General features: G+C 48.0%; 1 protein-coding gene and 1 pseudogene across 1 annotated transcript in view; both read right to left on the bottom strand.

The window, feature by feature from the left end:
- LOC141489096 (uncharacterized) overlaps positions 1–2201 on the bottom strand; it is a 28920-nt gene extending 26719 nt beyond the window's left edge. The window contains exons 1-3 of the mRNA XM_074189748.1: positions 1586–2201; positions 1336–1426; positions 718–788 (exon numbers count right to left, since the gene is read on the bottom strand). Of these exons, the coding sequence (XP_074045849.1) occupies positions 718–788; positions 1336–1369 (105 nt within the window). The 5' untranslated portion in view covers positions 1370–1426; positions 1586–2201. The remainder of the gene's footprint in view (positions 1–717; positions 789–1335; positions 1427–1585) is intronic.
- Positions 2202–7575: 5374 nt separating this feature from the next.
- On the bottom strand, positions 7576–19020 carry LOC141489552 (uncharacterized; annotated as a pseudogene).
- Positions 19021–20437: the final 1417 nt, after the last annotated feature.

Below are 20437 nucleotides of genomic sequence, written 5' to 3'. Positions count from 1 at the left end.
TTAGACTAAGGATTACACTGATGATGCTTAAACAATTGTCATCGGAAGGCCCGGCCAAGGCCCCATCACATGGCTTTGGTTTTTCCTTTGGGGATAATCAAACCAACTCTGGCGTTCCCCTGGGTCTCCCTGGGGCTTAGCTCCATTGGGCAGAAAGGGACCAAACAGGACCAGCACAGAAGCTGGCAGGGGAGTGGTCCTCCACCCCACCTGCTCGGGCTCCCTACCCCAAGCCTGACTCCTCGGATCCAGTTCTGTCTATGGGGGGCCAAGTCACCTGTTTGGGCCCCAGTCAGCGGGCTCCCGGGAGTTCTAGTCTAGCCCTGGCTCTGCCCTCTGACTGCCAAGGTCGGTTAGGCTGGGGAAGCCAGCTCAGTGCCATCCGGGCCATAGGAAAAGGTGCGGGCGGCGGATGGGGGGCCGCCCTGGGGTCGGAAGGCCCCGAGTTCAAACCCAGCCTTAGAGGCCGTGCAGTCGGGGAGGGGGCAGGGAACTCCCTGGAGTTACAAAGGGAAGTTTGGGGGTGCGGCTGGAGACCCCCGTCCGGAGGGAGAGGCCCCACCCCCCACATCTGGACAGCTCCCCTGCCCTTTGCCCCGCTCCCATTGGGGGACCCTCCCCCTTCCACCCTCCTCCTGGCAGCCCGTGCTGGGGGAAGGAAAGCAGGGGAGGGACCCCCAGCCCTCGGGCGCCAGGCTGCAGCTCTTGGGGGCTCACCTGCAGGTGGCTGGGGACCAGCGGCTCCTTGGGCCTCCGCCGCCGCCGCCGCCCTTCCCGAGGACCCTCCCCTGGAGAAGGACAAACAAGGCCCGGGATGGTCCGCGCCCCCCGCCCCCCGGGAAGGGGAGGGGAGGGGGCCCCGCAGGGGCGGGCCCAAGAGGAACCAGCCCCCGGCGGACCCCCGCCCCGCGACCCCCGCCCGGCGGACCCCTGCCCCGAGGCCCTGCCCCGCGGACCCCCGCCCGGCGGACCCCCGCCCCGTGACCCCCGCCCGGCGGACGCCCGCCCCGCGACCCCCTCCCGGCAGACCCCCGCCCCGCGACCCCCGCCCGGCGGACCCCCGCCCCGCGACCCCCGCCCGGCGGACCCCCGCCCCGCGACCCCCGCCCGGCGGACCCCCGCCCCGCGACCCCCGCCCGGCGGACCCCCGCCCCGCGACCCCCGCCCGGCGGACCCCCGCCCCGTGACCCCCACCCCGCGGAACCCCGCCCGGCGGACCCCCGCCCGCGACCCCCGCCCGGTGGACCCCCGCCCCGCGGACCCCCTCCTGGTGGACCCCCGCCCGCTGCCTAACGGTACGGCCCCGCCGGGCACCCCTCGCAGGTGCGCGCTCACCTGCCCCCTCCGGCCGGCGGTCCGGGTCCTCCATGGTCCTCCTCGGCCTTCACCTTGGCCGGTGGGGGGGGCGGCCCCCGCGGAGCCGGACCTGCGGGGTCAAAGGCAAGCTGCCAGGGCCGCCCGCCCCGCCCCCCGCGGCCCCCCCAAGTGAGCGGAGAATGGATGACGGGCGCGGCCCGCGCCCCCTCCCGGCCGCCCCCCGCCCCCCGCGCCCCCTGCCCGCCCCCCGCGCCCCCCCCCCCCGTACCCTTGACAGCAGCCGCCCGGCCGCCGCGCCCCCGCCTCTGCGGCAGCTGGTGCCCGCGCCTGCGCACTGGCGCCCTCCCCGGCCCGGCCTCTGCCGCAGCGCCGGGTGGCCTCGCGCATGCTCGGGACGCCCCCGCCTCCCCGCCCCCACGGGCTCCAAGTTCAAGGCGGAAACGTCGTTCCCACGCCGCGGGCAGGGGCGGCTAGGGGGCGCCCCGGGCCGGGCGACGGGACCCGAGTTCGGATCCGTGCCGGGCGCCCCCTCGTTTGTGAACCGCGCTGGAGAAGGAAGCGGCCGGCCCCGCCGGGCCGCGCCGAGGGAACTTGGCCTTGGCGCCCCGACAGCCCGCGGGGAAGGCGCCGAGGCCGCTTGGCGCAGGCGCGCAGTGCGCAGGCGCGGCGCCACGTGGGCTACTACAAGCCCCAGAAGGCTCCGGGGAGGGCGGCGCTCGCGCCTGCGCAGTCGAGGGGCGCCCCGAGGCAGGCCCGGCCCGAAGGGGGGCGGGACCCCTGGGACCCCCCCCCCCCTCAGCCCACCCCACAGCGGGCCGGGGGCCCTCGTTCTGAAAGGACGAAATGGAAACCTGGGCTGGGGGCAGGGGGGTCCCCGCCCCGTGACGGCCCCTGCCAGGCTGTGACAGCCGCGCTGTGCGGGCAGAGGGAGCGCCGGGCGCCGCAGCGGGCCAGCGTGCCCACCGGGGCCGCAGGGCGCCAAGGGCACGCTTCCGTCCCGCGCTGCCCACGCGGGGGCGGGCGGAGGAAGGGGCGGCCACGAGGAGGCGCGGGCCCCAAGTGAAGGGGGCGCGCGGGGGGCCTGGGCGGTTTGGGGCGCCAGCAAGTGGGCAGGACGGGCAGGTCCGTGGGAGGGGGCCACGAGCCCCGGCCCCGGGCCGCCCGTGCCCAGGCTCGCCGCTCCGGTGGGTCACAGGGGGCGGCCGTGCCCAGGCTCGCCCCTCCGATGAGGGCATGGGGGGCGCAGGGGGCGGCCGTGCCCAGGCTCGCCGCTCCGGCGGGGCACGGGGGGCGCAGGGGGCGGCCGTGCCCAGGCTCGCCCCTCCGGCGGGGCACAGGGGGCGGCCGTGCCCAGGCTCGCCCCTCCGATGAGGGCATGGGGGGCGCAGGGGGCGGCCGTGCCCAGGCTCGCCGCTCCGGCGGGGCACGGGGGGCGCAGGGGGCGGCCGTGCCCAGGCTCGCCCCTCCGGCGGGGCACAGGGGGCGGCCGTGCCCAGGCTCGCCCCTCCGGTGGGGCACGGGGGGCGCAGGGGGCGGCCGTGCCCAGGCTCCCCGACTAAGCTCCCCTCTTTCTCCAGCGTGAAGTCGGAGCGCGGACGGAAGGCCGGAGGCCAGGCTGCGGCTGGGCCACCCTTCAGGTGCGTCCAACTCTTCGTGGCCCCATTTGCAATTTTCTTGGCACAGAGACTGGATTTGCCCTTTTCTTGTTTTTACAAATGAGGAACCTGAGGCACACAAGGTGAAGTGACTTGCCCAAGGTCTCACAGCTACTGAGAGCTGCGTTTCCATTTCAGCTCCCAAAGGTGTGTCTTCCCGTCCCAAGCCCAGTGCTCTGCTCCACCCACCCACCCAGCTGTCCTACTGGCAGCTCTGCTTGGTCTGACGTCCATGAAACGATGGTTTCCTCCTAGGAAAGGCCAAGAACCTGAAACCTCCTCCTCCTCCTCAGCCTTCCTCTCCCCTCTGAAGGCCACATGGTAGAGCCCCCCACTCCTCTTAAAGCCGTCTCCTTTCAGGCTCCATCTGCCGCTCTGCTGCCTGACCAGCTCTCCCAATCAGCTGGGGACCTCCCCTCCCTACCCCCGCCTTAAATGGCAAAGGCAAGAACTGCCTTTATCTTCTTTGTACCCCCAGATCCAACAGTGTCTGACATATTGAGCTTGACAAATTGCATGGATTCAGAAGGAAACCCAAGTAGGCAGGACAATTTTGAATGTAATGTATGGGGCAACTAGGTGGCAGAATGGATAGAGCACTGACCCTTAAGTCAGGAGTCCCTGAATTCAAATCTGACTTCAGACAGTTAATCATGACCTAGCTGTGTGGCCCTGGGCAAGCCACTTAACCCCATTGCCTTGACAAAAAAAAAAAGTAACATGTAGAGTCTATTATGTATATTAACGTTATATGAAATAGCCCACAAATTGGTAAAGAATCCTCTCGTGTCTGCTGTATATATTTCCGGTGCTTACATTCAAAATTAAAAAAACTTTTTTAAGGAATATAAAAAGTTGAAGATAGTAAGATCAAGGAGATGATGCGGAGCCTGCTTAAATGTTCCAGGTCACCAAAAAGACCCTAACACACTCATTTACTTTCAGGTCCAATCAAGTGCCAGATCTCATTTCTATCTCACAAAACCTCTTTGTTCCGTCTCTTCCTCTCCACTCACAAAGGCATTACACTCCCTCTCCCTGAGAATATTTCCCACCTCAAACCTCTATCATTTCAACTCATCCTTCACACAATCACTGAACTGATTTTCCCACAAGAATGATTTGATCATATGCAGGCCACAAAACCCCAATCTCTAACAAATCACTGAGGCAGAGCCCTGGGCATGATCAATCGGTGAGGGAGAACAATGGTCCTTAAGCACAGTGATGAGGGTTTTCCAAAGATCACCAAACACTAGTTTGGCCAAGGGTCGAAGGAAGTTGTGGCTTTACAACAAAGGTCACTTGGGAGTGGTAAGATGTGATTTGTATGTGAGAAGGGTAGTATTACTAAGCCTCAGGAACCTTTTCTCAAATTGTGAATACTTAGTAAGGCAGTGAGGGAGGTCTAAGTTCTAATAAACATTAACAGGCCCAAATAATACAGTATTACTCCCATCTGAAAAATTGAATACAATTAATAATACAATTAATAAATCAATACATGATGTATTGATTAATTAGTCTCATTCTTCTAACACTAAATCAAACTTAACTCTGTTCTACTTACATTCATCAATAACCCTTAAATCACAATGACCTGAGTAAATTGAGGGGAGATCTCAAAATCACTGACTCTCTTCAACAAGCTCCAATGGTTCCCTGATACATCTATGTCCAAACGACATTTGTTTGGTATGAAAATTCCTTCACAATCTCGTCCCTTCCTAACTCCAGATTTCTTACCCTTGACTCCCTTCCTTGAAGTCTAGGATCCCACCATATTGGCCTACTTCATAAATTGCCTTCAAACTCCTCAGTATCTTTGTATAGGCTCATGAGAGAACCTATCTCCACACTTCACCACATGGAATCTCTGGCTTCTTTCAATAGTTCATTTCCAAGTACCATCTTCTACACCTTTGCTAGTCCCCCAAGCTGCTAGAACATCACTTCCCCAGACTGCCTTTATTTTCTATGTTGTATGTAGTACAGCTGAGAAACTTAGTGGGGCAGCTCCCATATATCTGACTGATATCTAATTGATATCAACTAATAATCAATGGGGCAGTACATTAGTGAGGGCCCGTGAACAGAAATATTAGAGAAATCACTCCCTACACCCTCCAGGTTATCCCAGCATCCTTAGAGAAGTCAATGCTCTGGGGACCCAATTTGTCAGTATTTGTCAGAGGCCTGGAGCCTGATTACCAGATTTCTCTGATTCTATCCTTTCCATCATTTTTACAGCACATTAATATTTCATTAATATGCCTACTAGAACATAGTTAGTTACAATTTAGTGACTTTGAGGATATAGATCTAAAAAACTTTCATGCCATTTTTACAATTTTGATGTGTTTAAAATGAAACCTCAGATGTTTCCATTTGCATATGGTTGCTGATAACATTTCAATATACAAAGAATAGTAAGAGACTATGAATCTCCATTTAGGTAGCTTGCTTCTCTTTTCAAATTTATAAACTGTCTCAAAGCTCTCCTGGGGGCCTAAGTCTCTAAAACCTGGTTTCTTTTTCCCCTTTTAAAAAAATTGCTGGGGGTGGCTAGGCAGCGCAGTGGATAAAGCACAGGCCCTGGAGTCAAGAGTACCTGGGTTCAAATCCTGTCTCAGACACTTAATAACTACCTAGCTGTGTGGCCTTGGGCAAGCCATTTAACCCCATTTGCCTTACAAAAACCTAAAAAAAAAACCAAAAAACAAAAAAAATTGCTAAAGTGACTCTCTTCTTGTTGAGAGGAGTAGTGGTAGAGAAAGGGAAATATCTAAGTCAAATACCCCTCCAAACTTTCCTCCAGTGCTGAAAGCCTTGAGACAGAACCCTATTCAAATGTTATTTCAACAACTTAGTTTCAAGGTGATGAGGACCAAAGAGGAGAGACTAGATTCAAAAGTATTGTGAAGGCAGAAATGGCAAGTTTTACAACAAATTGGGGTGAGGAAAAGTGAGAAGTAAAGGATTATGATCAGGTTACAAACCTGGGAAAATGAAAGAATGATGGCACCTTTGACAGAAATGGGGAAGTATGGAAGAGAAGAAGGTTTGGGTGGAAAGAGAATGTGTTGGTTTTCAACACGTTAAGTTTAAGATACCCATCTATCAATATACATACAAACACACACAATGATGTCTTTGGTTGTCATTTGAATAAAGATGGTAATTATACCCGAGGAAGGATGACAAGTATGAGGGCAACAAACACTAATTACCACCAATTAGCAACTATAGAGCAATGGGCTCTATAGGCAGCTATTACCGCTGAAGGGCAGGTAGACTGTGATGGTACCTCCCAACAGCCATCATTCCAGTTTCACCTTCTTTCCACTTGGAAACAGTATTATCTAAGCTGCACCTTCAGAAACCATGTGCACAATCTCTAGACCTCTGATTCAGAAATCTTGCCATCCCAGGACTTGGTACACTGTGTCTAGTTGAACCCTAACAAGAAGATGCTTCACGTCTCATCCAACCTAGCACCTATCCATCCTTACATAGGACCTGCATCTCCATACCTGGATGACTATCTTTCCTATGGAGTAAGAGTCCTGGGATGGCCTGAAGTCTTTTCCATATTTATAACATTTATAGCATTTCTCTCTGACATGAATGCTGTGATGACAAATGAAGCAGATCACTTGGCTAAACACTTTATTTTTTCCCTGTTAAAATTATTTTATTATCATCTTAAACATAAAGATACAAAGAACAGAAACAAGGTTTGCGTATGAAATAGTGAACCTTTATTGTTTTCTTCAATTGTTACTACATTTATTACAATACTACATATACAAAGAACAAAAAAGGGGACTACATTTCAAGCAAATTCTATTATGTGCAGTTTAAGCAAATATTAAATTTAACACGAGAAATAAATATGCCCTGCTTATCTGAAATTCTTTCTATTCTCCTCTTGTTGTTTTTAAATATTTGACTGACACTGTTTTTAGCCACAAGGCAACTAGAAGGCACAAATGGATAGAGCCTGAGTCTGGAGTCTTCTTCTTGAACTCAAATCTGGCCTTGATGCCTACTAGATAAGTGACCTTGGACAACTCAAGTAACCCTCTATGCCTCACCTGTAAAATGAGCTGGAGAAGGAAATGACAAACTACTCCAATATTTCTGTCAAGAAAACCCCAAATGAGATCCCAAAAAGGTGAATCTTACTGAAAACAATTGAACAAAAATAATTACTAATTGCTCAATCTCCCTAACAACTCTCCCCACTTCAAATAAAAGCACTTTTTAATAAGTATAGTTAAAAGAAATTCCCCCCAACAGTGTCTGAAGAAAAATATTTCCTAAACTGAAAACACAGTCAATAACTTCACTGCCCATTAGTCTTCTGACGGAATCATTGTAAATTATCATTTCACTGATTAGAATTCTAAAAATGTTCAAGGCTGTTTTGCATTATGGAAGTCACTACGTAAGTTGTTTTATTGGTGCTGAAGGTTTTAATACATAAAATATTCAAATAGTTTCTCCTATGAATTCTCTGATGTCTATTAAATTTCTTTTCTCCCTAAAGCCTTCCCTATATCCATCTTTTTTTTTTCTTTAAACTAAATCTTCTCTTGGTTTAGAAGATTTGTCCTCCATCTGAATCCTTTCCTAAATGAAATATATTCAAGGAGTTTTCTCCAGTGTGAGTTGACTCGAGACTGATAAGGGTTCCCCTGCTGATTAATGGCAGTCCCATTTTCATTATATTCAAAAGATTTCCCTATAGTGTGAGTTCTCTGATGCCTATTAAAGGACCCCCTTCTCAATGAAGACTCCCACATTCATTAAACTCAAAGGATTTCTCTCCAGTATGCATTCTCTGATGTCTGATAGGGTGTCCCTTCTCACTAATAACACTTCCATATTCATTACATTCGAAAGGTTTCTCACCAGTATGAATTCTCTGGTGGGTAATGAGATTAACTCTCTGTCTGAATCCTTTCCCACATTCATTACATTCAAAGGGTTTCTCTCCACTATGAGTCCTCTGGTGTTTATTAAATGATCCCCATTCACTGAAGGCTTTCCCAGTCATTATATCCAAAGGGTTTCTCTCCAGTACAGGTTCTCATATGTGTAATAAGGTTAGGCTTCCAACTAAAGCCTTTCCCACATTCCTGACATTCAAAAGGTTTCTCCCCAGTATGAGTTCTCTGATGGTTTTTGAGAACATTACCATCACTGAAAGCCTTTCCACATTGATTACCGTGATATGGTTTCAACCCAATGTGAGTTCTTTGATGTGTTTTGAGAATATCATTCTTACTGAAAGTTTTCCCACATTGATTACATTCAAAAGGCTTCTCTCCAGTGTGAGTTCTCTGATGTATAATAAGGTTTGCCCTCTGCCTGAAGCCTTTCCCACACTGCTGGCATTCGAAGGGCTTCTCTCCAGTATGAGTTCTCTGATGGCTAATAAGTGTTCCTTTCTGACTGAAGCCTTTGCCACATTCTTGATGTTGAAAGGGCTTCTCCCCAGTATGAGTCCTCTGATGGCTTTTGAGGACATTGCTGTCACTGAAAGCCTTCCCACATTCATTGCATTCAAAGGGTTTCACTCCAGTGTGTGTTCTCTGATGAATCCTGAGAACTTTTCGCTCACTGAAAGCTTTTCCACATTCATGACATTCAAAGTGTTTTGCTCCAGTATGAGTTCTGAGATGGCTAATGAGAGTTCCCCTCTGGCTGAATCCTTTTCCACATTCAGGACATTCAAAGGGTTTCTCTCCAGTATGAGTTCTGAGATATCTATTTAGGGATCCCCATTCACTGAAGGCTTTTCTACATTCATGGCATTCATAGGGTTTTTCTCTGGTATGAGTTCTCTGATGGCTAGTGAGAGTTCCTCTCTGACCAAAGCCTTTCTCACATTCTTTACATTTAAATGGTTTCTCACCTGTATGGGTTCTCTGATGAGTAATAAGATTTCCTTTCTGGCTGAAGCCTTTCCCACATTCATTGCATTCAAAAGGTTTCTCTCCAGTATGGATCCTATGGTGGTTTTCAAGTATTTTATTATCATCATTGAAGATTTTCCCACATTCATTACATTCAAAGGATTTCTCTCTAATATTAATTTTATTCATTTAATCACTTTTTTTCCAGTGGCTAAAGGTTTTCCCATATTTATGACATTCTTGTTTTTCTCCAATCCACATCTTCTGACATCCAATAACAGATGATCTGCCAAAGATTTTCCCCCTTTCATTGTCCTCAAAGAGTTTTTATCCAGTATGTGTTCTATGAAATTTAATTAGGTCTGAGTGGTAACTGAAGGGTTTTTGCATTTGTCATACTTAGAAAGGCTCTTTCCTAAGGAAAGAGCATTGTGTATAAATAGTAGGTCTGAAAGACTCTTTACCTGCTTTTCAAGTGTCTTATATTTATGGAGATTTTTTTCTCCACAGGCTTTCTCCATGATGGAACAAAGATTGATGCCAGATTAAAACTTCCTCCCCAAGTACTGCAATATGGTACGGCAATTTCATTAGAAGTTGCTCTCTGTGAAATTGTTATTAGTCTGGATTGTCTTTTCCGATTGCCCTTCTGTATCTCTAAATTAATATCATATTCTATTGGTTCCATTGGTTCTGTTGTCCTAGACTGCCAGAGAATATTCGGGGAGTCTCGTCTTTGATGATTCCCCCATGCAAATGTACTTATCAGACTATCTTTGGTTTCAAACAAGGTATCCTGACTAAGAACATCTGTAAGAAATATTTAAAAAGTTACTGGCCACTGTTGACCATGAAAAAAAAGGAAACTTCTTTAGAGTAAGTTCTAGTTTTCATCTTTTCCATCAAGAAACAAGACACAATTAGACCTAGCTAGAAAAATCGTGGTGATTGTAGTGATTAGAAGGAACTGAAACCAAGAAGAGGGGAGAAGATGCTAATAAAACTAAGCACTAAAATAATTACATTCTAGGGAACTCGAAATTCTCAGAGATATAAGAAAACAATAATCACAAAAAGCTGAAATATCTTCTTCAGAGGAATATATGGAAAACCAAAGAGAAAGCGGGGGGGGGGAAGTAGGTTATAGAAAATAGGAGCTGGAAAACAACTTGAAATTTAGGTAAAAAAGATGGACGTGGAAAAATGAGCAATTAGGAAAAATTTTGGAACTACTATTCTTCCCCTTAAATTTTTTAAAATTATCTAATCTATTTCAGAAAACTTTTTTAAAATTCTCAAAATATTGGGAAAAAGATGACATTCATTCATTGAAGCAGTAAACAACAAATTCAACTCAACCAGACATATTTTTGTCATTCTTCAAAAATATGACAAGATTATTTTAAAAGCAGAAATGACAAAAGGCCCATCAAATCAAATAGCAATTTGACTTACAGATCTTTTGCCAAAGGAAGTGTAGCTCCCCCTATTGGCAGCCCTTCAACTTGAACTCAAAAGACAGGTGTTACAGGCAAAACTATTCCAAGTTCAAAGTACTTCGTGTATCCAGACCCCTAAAACTACTAAATAGATCATCAATCCCTACCAGGGTGCTTGTTTAATAATCAGCCAGATGATACAATAAATTTAAAACAAAGGCATCCCTAAAATGGCCTAATAATAACAGTAGCAATGAAACTTTTTATCCAACCATATCAGTAATAAAAATGGGTTCATGCTGGGAACAGTCAATGCTAGAGAAGTTGTGAGAAAATGGGCACACCAGGAGAGCATTGATAGTGGACCTATGAATCCATACAACCATTTTGGAAAGAAAATTGAATTATTCAAGTAAACTGAATAAAATATTCATACCCTTTAACCCAGAGATTCCATTACTAGGTTTATTCTGCAAGAAGGACACTGATAAGTCCTATATACATACATATATATATATATATATATATATATACAAAATATTTTTGTAATAAGAATTGGTAGTGAATGATCATAAGTCAGGAAATGGTTAAACAAAACACGGAACACGAATATAATGTAATATTATTATTATGCTATAAGAAATGATGAATGTGATAAAAAGCATGAAAAGAGCTTATGAATTGATGTAAAGTGAAGGGAGAAGACAAGAAAACAATACATCCAATGACAACCCACACAGAAAGAACTATAAAAAAAATCAAAGTGAATGTTGTAAAATTATAAAGAACAAGCATGGCTCAAGAGATATGAAAAGACATCCCTACCCATCCCTTGGCAGAAGTAAGAGGCCAAAGAATTTTGGATTTTCTTAATGTATAGATAAATTATACTGATTTTTGATCTTTATAAAGATACTATTTCTAATATGAGATGATTCTCTGGAAGGAGAAAAAAGGTATTATTAGAGAAATAATAATGTTTGAAAAAAGATCTCAATAAAATCATTTTTTAAAAAAAAGGGCACATGCCTAAGTGCCTGGAGAGAGAGAGAATCTCAAAAGTCAGGAACACATAGGACTAAGGCAACTCCTCCCTCTGACACTGTAAGGTCCCTTATGGGCTTCTGTTCTTGTGGCATCCACATTAATTCCTACTCTATAAAGCCTTTACTTCACTGGGTTCCTAGGGCTACTCTGCTCAAACATGCCATCCAACTCCACAACTATACTCTCCACTGGACCTAGTGTGGGCTATGGGGGAAGGTGCTCTGATGCAAGCTACACTACTGATGGGGGGGGGGGGGGATGAAAGAAATTCCCAGGGCACCTAGGTGGTGTAGTGGATAGAGCACCAGCCCTGGAGTCAGGAAGAGCCTGAATTCAAATCCAGTCTTTAGACACTTAACAACTGCCTAGCTGTGTGACCCTGGGCAAGTCACTTAACCCCATTGCCTTAAATAAAATTTAAAAAGAAAAAAAAGAAATTCTCCTTTTCCACTTCTCAATGGGAAAAGCCCAAAAGTAATTGTCTCTCAAAAAGCTTACAAAAGCCTTTCCCACAAAAGGCTCTTTTTGTGAATGATTTTCTGAGTCTTGTCTGATCAGCTTGGTACCAAAAGGCATGTGAGGAGGGAGACCATGAAAGGAGAAAACTGCATTTAACCTCAAACTTTTATGATGCTTCAACTAGTTTGGCTGAATTGAATTTTTATTGTTGTTCTTATAAATTCTTGCCCTTATGGGAAAAAGAAAGGAATAGATTGGAAAAAGTACACAAGTCAAACTCAAAAATAGTGTGAAATGCTTTCATTTTACTTATTTTATTGACAGCTACTGAATTTTATATTACTTTACAACACAAAAGAAGAAAGAGGGAAGAAAGAGAGAGATCAGGGAAACTGGTGTGCTCAGGAGAGGCTTAATTTTTTTTCCACTCACCCTAAAGTAAAGGTCACACACGGTCCAACATGGCAGAGGTATGCCACCTTACTGGGGAGCTGTTGCCTTCAACCTGGGGATGACTTCCTCACTTACCTGGGTAAGAGCCTTGGGGGCCTCCTCCCTTGGGCCACCATGGTGCTTCCCCTCCCTCTAACAGGGAGATCACATCCAGTTTGCAAACAGAAAGTCCTACATTTAGACACAGAAATGATCACATGCTAAAAGGGGGAGCTCAGAAGATTATTTGAGACTTCAGTTCTAGTTTTGGAAAAGAAAGCAGCTAAGAGACCTCCAGGGTGATGCCAATGAGTCCCGACATGTGCACTGAGGGCAGGTGGCTTACAGACCTACTTCATTTGATCCAATCCACACTTAGGGACTAAGACCTTTTTTTTCCCCGTGTATTTCACCTGAGATCCAGACATTTCAATCCATTCATGACCTTAGCCAATCACCTAGGGTGTGCCAAGCCAAGCTAACAATATGGACAAAAAAACAAAGGCATCAAAATCCTTGTCCCAAAGGGAGCTAGCATTCTGTGGAAGGAAAATTATCTCTACCTATAAACAAGTACAAAATACAGCGACAGTCTGTACTAGTGTGTGGGGATGTCCAAAAGAGAGTCACTGAAGCCTCTTTATAGGACAGAAGAAAGCAAAAGGAAAGAGAGCTCTGAAAGCAAATCTCATGGGAGATATTCACAGGGAAAATGGACAACTAAGCAAAAAGGTCTTTTTTGACCCAGAAAACCCAAAAGAAATGAGGTTCAGCCTGGAAAGTTGGGGAGGACCTGGACCAAGCAGAAGATCTGAGGGGTGCCAGGGCCCAGAAAGTCCTGAAAATCAGGACCTGGGGGTCACCGGGCTAGAGAGGGACACTCTAGTGGAAGGGACCATGCTTTACTGAGCACTTTCTGTGGTCAGAGAACAGGAAGGGAAGATGAAGCTTTAATGAGGACAGGCCATTATTTGCCTCTTAGGGCTTATCCATTCAAAGCAAAGCTCCAAAGTAGCTGCAGAAATCCCTAGGAGAGGGAGACAGTCTCCAAATTCCTCCAGTACTTTAGCAAATGTTTTTGACCTGAGCATTCTGAAAGCAGGAAAGCGGCAGTTCGGAAAAGTTACATAAGAAATGGGATTCTCGGCCATGGGAGAGCCTGCGTGGAACACTGGTGCAGAATGAGCTCCAACTTGGACACTCAGAGGCAAGAACAAGAACTGCCACAACTCCCCCAGGGCAGATGCACTTACCCAGGGAGATGAAGTTCTTGTAGTTCTCCAGCATCATGTCCCTGTACAGGGCCCTCTGGGCAGGCTTGAGGTGTCTCCACTCCTCCTGGCTGAAGTCCACAGCCACGTCCCTGAAGGTCACAGATTCCTGAATTTAAAAAGTCTCGTTTAACTCAAATGTCTCCAGAGACACAAAGATGTAGACAATCAAGAAAAAAGTTCACAAAGCATTCAGAGTACTTAATATTCTACTTTGATATCTAATTAGCTACTTGCTCGGGACCTCACTTTATACTTGGCTCAGCAGCCTATAAAGCATTTTCCTTGATTGATGAAGTTTACCTTGAGATAGCCTCTTACGTGAACCCCAAGAAAATCACGTGGATATTCCTAAAGCTCTAAAACAAACACTAGATGCACAATACTAACACATTCCCCACATTTATTGAATTAAATTCTCTTTAGCAACATGTTTGCAACCACTTTCATACTGATCTCCACTTACTGAGGAGACAGGGTCCCCCAATGCTCTCAACCACACCAGTGCTCATATAACATTTATTAACTCCCTACCGAGTGTAGAACATCCTTGGGGAGACACTTGCCCTAATCTTCTTTTGTGATAAGACACATGCCTCTGCAATGACCAGAACCATTGGTGCCTCCTCAGAAGCCAGAGAGGCCAAAGCTTGCGTCCAGGCTCACTAGCCCTCACAGCCCTGATCTGCCTTTATAATTCATCTCCTAAGATGAGAGCCCACAGGAAGCAGCTCATAAACACTTGTTTCCTCCCTCTCTCCTTCCATCGTCTTCTAGTCTTAGGGTTTTTTAACACAATTCTTCCTGGACATGGGCTGTGATCCATTGATACATGGGCCCCTCTCCTTTCACTGACCTGGTTCTGAGTGTTCATAAATGTACTATAATTCACCACATTAAAGCATCAACAGAAAAACAGCAGAGTTCACAGAGAGACTTTGGAGTCCCTGCAAGCACGCACAATGGCCTGCCCATCACGTGCATTCTGGGACAATTCATCCCCACCCTCACCATCTGTCATGATAAAGGACATCCTGGACAGGCTGCCCTCTTTGCCACCTGGGTTCTTCTGTGGGGCTAGAAAACTCAAATTCTTTCGTTGTGTGGGTGTCTTTTTAAAGGGCATGCTTCTTCGGTGGGTGAGGAAAGGCATGGAGAAAGGGAGAGAAGCTGGAACTGAAAATCGAAATAAAATTTTAAAAGGGAGAGACTCCCCAGTGTTCTGGGACTGGACTGGATAAGGACAACAGTCTACTCAAAAAAAAAAAAAAAAAAACTAGAAGAAGGTCTTCCAGGTCATTGTGCTCATTTGCCTTTGCTAGGTTAGCATTTGGGGAGGGGGGGGTTGTGAGTCAAATTCTCTGCTCACATCTGTTTTTTGGGTTTTTTTAGATTTTTGCAGGGCAATGTGGTTAAATGACTTGCCCAAAGTCAAACAGCTAGGTAATTATTAAGAGTCTGAGGCCGCATTTGAACTCAGCTCCTCCTGACTCCGGGGCTGATGCTCTATCCACTGTGCCAACCTAGCTGCCCCCACACATCTGTTTTTATATTTTGTTGTCAGGACATCTGCTGAGATTTGCAGGGGCACATCTCTGTCACATTTTGAGTCTTTGGCTTTTCAGGGATGTGTCTGAGGAAACAGAGCAAGGAGCTTCTGATGCAGCCAAGGTCAGAAAGATGGGACAAGAAGGACTCAAAGACAAAGAGAATGGTCCTGGGGGAATCAGTGGGGCAGAACTACACTAAAAGATGGGAGGCACAATTACTTCTACTATCTACTGTTGCTCCAGTCTCTATTCCTTTCTGTATGAGTTGATTTTCTTGAGAAGGAACTGAAAATGAAGATGATGGAGCAAGATCTGTAACATACACACCGGCCAGAAGTGACAGTTCAAATCTGGTATTTCAGATGCTCTAATTGCATTAATAAAGAGATTAAAGAAGGAATAAATAAGAAAAGTGGCCGTGAATCAGGGAAGAAAAGTTGAGACTGGACAGAAAGAGAATGAAGTAAAGAAATCCTTTATAGAAAATGAAACAAACCCACCCCACACACCTCCCAAAAGAAGTTGGAGGAGGGACCTTGGACTTTTTTAGGGATACTAGACACCTGAATGGAGAAAAACATAAGTTTAACTCACAGCTTTTGATTTGCTTTAATTAAAACAAATATAAGTTAAATAAATAAAAATAGTAAGAAAATGAATGATTAAGAAAAAAATTACTACAATTGGTGGCTTACACAGAACACACCTAAAAAAGACAAATAGAATCAAAATAACAAACTAGACAAAAAACTATATCATATGAATCCCCCCCAAAAGGGGTTACAATTATGCAACTGGACAAAGCAAAAATAAAAATCCACATTATCAACATAGATAAACATGGGAATTTTATCATGTTAAAGGAAGCATTGATGTAGAACAGGGGAAAGATTATCAATCCTGAAGTCAAGAGGACCTTGGGTCAAATCCTGTCTCTGATGCCATGACCTATTTAACCTTGGTCAAATCACTGCCCCTCAATGGGCTTCAGTTTGCTCATCTGTAAAATGAGAGGGCTGGACTCAGGGGTCTCTGTGGTCCTTTTTCATTTACATACCCATGATCCCACCTTTCTTCCCTACTCTGGGCTTTGATGTCATCATTTTATAGCTAGGGAAATGAAAGGTTGGACTCTGTTGTGTCTGGTTCCATAGCAATAATCCTATGAGCCAACAACAGCATTAAAATTCTATGTATCAACTACCATTGCATGTAAATTTATACAAGAAAAATTAACTGAATTACAGCTAAGTAGGGGAATTTAAAAGGCTTTCATGGGGGCAACTAGGTGGCACAGTGAATAGAGCACCGGCCCTGGAGTCAGGAGGACCTGGGTTCAAATCTGACCTCAGACACTTAATACTGACCTAGCCGTGTGGCCTTGGGCAAGTCACTTAACCCCATTGCCTTGCAAAATCTTAAAAAAAAAAGGCTTTCATCAATGAAAAAATTTTAAATAAGGAGATATGAAAGGGGAATTATCAGGGTAAATAAAGTGTTAGCTAATTAGGTAATAAATTTGGCACTTTCTGAATGAGATCACTAAGAACATACATATTTCCTAACACCAAATGGCACTTTTATAAAAATACAGACGACACCTCAGGGTAGTTAGGTCTCAAACTCAAATAGAAGGGCTCCACCCTGACTTACAAAATCACAAACTAGTGTTTATGTTGTAGTATTTTTTCTTAAGTTTTTGCAAGGCAAATGGGGTTAAGTGGCTTGCCCAAGGCCACACGGCTAGGTCAGTATTAAGTGTCTGAGACCAAATTTGAACCCAGGTCCTCCTGACTCCAGGGCCGGTGCTCTATCCACTGCGCCACCTAGCTGCCCCTGTAGTATTTTTTATACTTAAATTGTTAAACAATTCCCAAATACATTTGAATTTGGTTCAGGTTGTACTTAGGAGTTTTGACCAATTTCAAATAAATGTTTATAAAAAGGAAATTTGAAATACATACTTTAGAGAATATGAGGAAATAAAAATAGTAATAAAGTGAAGAGGTGAAAGGAAAAGAGCAAACCTAAATGAAGCCCTAATAATAAAATCCTAAATAAGAAGTGGATCAAAGAATAAATCATAGCAATGATGAATAAATGTGAAAAACAATGAAAATACTGAAGACAACACGCCGCCACTTCTGAGGCTGGAGCGGTACACAGAGGAGCACCTAGCGCACAAGGGCCATCGGTCCGTCCGTCCGTCCGTCCGTCCATCCGGATGCTTCGGCTCTGCCAGGGATGCCCCCCAACCGGCGCTGCCGCCGCTAGGATTCTGGGGGCCCGGCCTCCCCACGGGGTCTTCACCCCTGGCCGCCTGCGGGCACACCGAGCCACGCCCAGGCCACGCCCGGGCCACGCCCGGGCCACACCCGGGCCACACCCAGGCCACGCCCGGCTCTCCCAGAGAGGGCTTTCCCCGGGCATCCCACCCCCCTGGGAAGCTCTGTTTTCATTTGTTTGTCCATGTGCACGATAATGAAGTAAAAAAAGGCCTAAATACAGGTTTTAAAAACTATACAAACACGAAATGACCAAAGCGCAAGGCTCGTATGAGAGGACATCGTGGAAGCGAGCCCGGAAACGACACCGGGGGCGACCCAGCCTGGCTGACCGCCGCAGAGGAGGGCCCAGGTACCCGGGAGGCGGCACGGCGGGGCAGAGCCCGGGCACTGCGGCGCTGGCAGTGAGGGCAAGGCGAGGCGGGGCGACGGGGCGCCGCTGTGTGGGCGCAGCCACGCGCAGGAGTGGGCCGCCGCGCCCTCGCCGCGCACACGCGTGTACGCACGCGCACCTGCACCCCCGAACGCCACGATGCGTGTCTACACGCGCCCGTGGACGTGCGCGCGCCGGGGTGTGTGCGGCCTCCTCCGTCCCGCGCGCACGGGCACCACGCGTGGGTCACCCCCCCGCCCCCGCTCACCTGCGCCGTGGGGCGCGGCCCCGGCTGGGGGAGGGGCGGCACCTGAGTGAAGAGGCAGGTGGGGAGCCTCCTCGTGGGGCGGCCGCGCGGGGCCGGGCCTGGGCACGGCGCGTGTCCGGCCTGAGGGCCGTGGAAGGGAGGGGCCAGAGTAAACAAGGCGGGGGGCGGTCCCTAGGCACGCACAACCACGCATGCGCCGGCCCTACGGCGGGCCCTACGAATAATCCATCAGAGCAAGAGGCCGGAGTGGGGGCGGGGCTGGAGCGAGGCTTGGCGCGCGTGCGCACTCCCTCCCCTCCCCACCTCCCCGCCGGGGTCCCGCCTCTCGGATCCGCCGGAAGAGCCCGAGCCTGGCCGTGGGTCCTTCCGGGGCTCCCAACAGCCGAACGCCGGAAGAACGGCGCTGGAAGGCGTCGCGCCCCCGGGCGAGAGCAAGCGGAAGTGCCTTCTGGGAAACAGAGTCCGGAAGCAGCGGGCTCCCCGGCGGAAGGCGCTCCCCTGGACTCCATCCCCCAGAGGCCACCGCGGGCCGGCTGGCGCGCCTTGGCGTGGGGCGGGGCCCGCTCTACCGGTGTGAGAAGGAGCCGAGCGGCCCCACGCGGGAGCGGCGGCCCCGCAAAGCCGGCGCGGGCCCAAGGTGCCCGGGCACCCCGCTCGGGAGGAAGCGCAAGCTGTGCCCCCAGCCCGGCCCGCCCGCACACTGACGTCACCGTGGGCACTGTGGCAGGGCCGGCGGGCGCACCACGCGTGGGGCCGGCAGTCTCCGAGGATTTTTTTCCCGCACAACGTGAAACCTTAAAAACTGGAAAAACAATAAATGAAAGATCCGCGCTTAAAGCACCAAATTGGAAACCCTGGAAGCCAAAGGAGAGACCAATAAAACGGAAAGTAACGGAAGCCTGGTTTTACAAAAACTTGATAAGCCGCAGTTTGGGTTTTTTAAAAAAGAGAGAAAACCAAGCTGCGGGACAAGCGTGTGAGGCGTGGGTCCGCCACCCATGAAGAGGAAAGGAGGCCAGGAGTCATGCGTGGAGCCGCTTCTGCCCCGGGGTGCCAGCTGAGCCCTGTGGTTCCATCCGTGGATGCAAGATGGGCACCTCCCGTGGCAGCCTGGCACAGGAGGGCCCGAGCCAGGGAGCCCCACGCGCACCGCCAGCTCTGCCCTTCCCTCTGCTCCACCCTCCCTCGTCTCAAGGGCGGCTATCGCCCTCTCTCTTAGCCTAGGAAAGTTTGTCTAATCTGCATGCTTTATTAGTACCCTTCCCCCCTCCCCTTTCCCCCTTTTAATACTTAAAAAGTAACATAAGTCTCTTAACCAAGTGTAAGTAAATTAACTTTAAGCTAAATCTGATGAGAGTAAGATTAAGGCGGTTCTCACCTCCTCCCTTCTTCCCCTCTATTGCAGTAAATCCTTTGTTCCTCTTCATGTAATAAGGTTTACCCCATTCAGTCTCCTCCATCCTCCTATCTCCTTACTGTCCCCCCTTTCAAGGAAGTATTGTTTTTAAATCATTCTATGTCACTCACAGAAAAGTCACCAGTGTCCATCACTTCTGGCTCAGTATATTCTCTCCAATAGAGATAGAACTCTCAAAAGTTAGGAGCATCTTTCTCCCAGGTGGGGATATAGCCAGTTTCATCTTCTTGTATAGCAGTTTTTTTTCTTTACCCTTTTTTTTAACCTTTTCATGTGTCTCTCAAGTCTCCTGTTTGATGACTAAATTTTCTCTTTAACTAACTGGTCTTTTCATGGAAGTCTCCCGTTTCATTAAATGACCATCTTTTCCCCTGGAAGAGAAGACTCAGTTTTGCCAAATAGTGGATTTTTGTCAATCTGTACACTTTGTAGACAGGGAGGTACATGAATTCATTCACTTTTCACTAATTCTCAATCTAATGGGAGACCCCAATCTCCTCCATGACAGTTCTTTGGGCCAGCCCAAGAAACCTGACAGAAATGAGCACCTGTTAGCAAAATAGAAATAAAAAAAGGAGAAATAGAATACTTAACCCTATCTTTAAAAAAAAAAGTTAAAAAGAGGGGGCAGTTAGGTGACACAATGGATAGGGCAATGGTTGTGGAGTCAGGAAGACCTGTGTTCAAATCCAACCTCACTCAAGACACTTATTTAGCTGTGTAACCTTGGGCAAGTCACTTAACTCCATTGCCTTGCCAAAAAAAAAAGTTAAACGTTAAAAGGAAATTGAAGGGTAGCTAGGTGGCACAGTAGATACTGCACTGGCCCTGGAGTCAGGAGGACCTGAGTTCAAATCCAACCTCAGACACTCAATAATTACCTAGCTGTGTGGCCTTGGGCAAGCCACTTAACCCCATTTGCCTTACAAAAAAAAAAACCTTAAAAAAATTGAACCCCTAAATGTACTCCCTGAAAAAAAAATCCCCCAGGACCAGAAGG

Source organism: Macrotis lagotis, chromosome 5 (genome assembly GCF_037893015.1).
Source record: "Macrotis lagotis isolate mMagLag1 chromosome 5, bilby.v1.9.chrom.fasta, whole genome shotgun sequence".
Lineage (NCBI taxonomy): Eukaryota > Metazoa > Chordata > Mammalia > Peramelemorphia > Peramelidae > Macrotis > Macrotis lagotis.
This window is presented reverse-complemented; position numbering and strand designations above follow the sequence as displayed.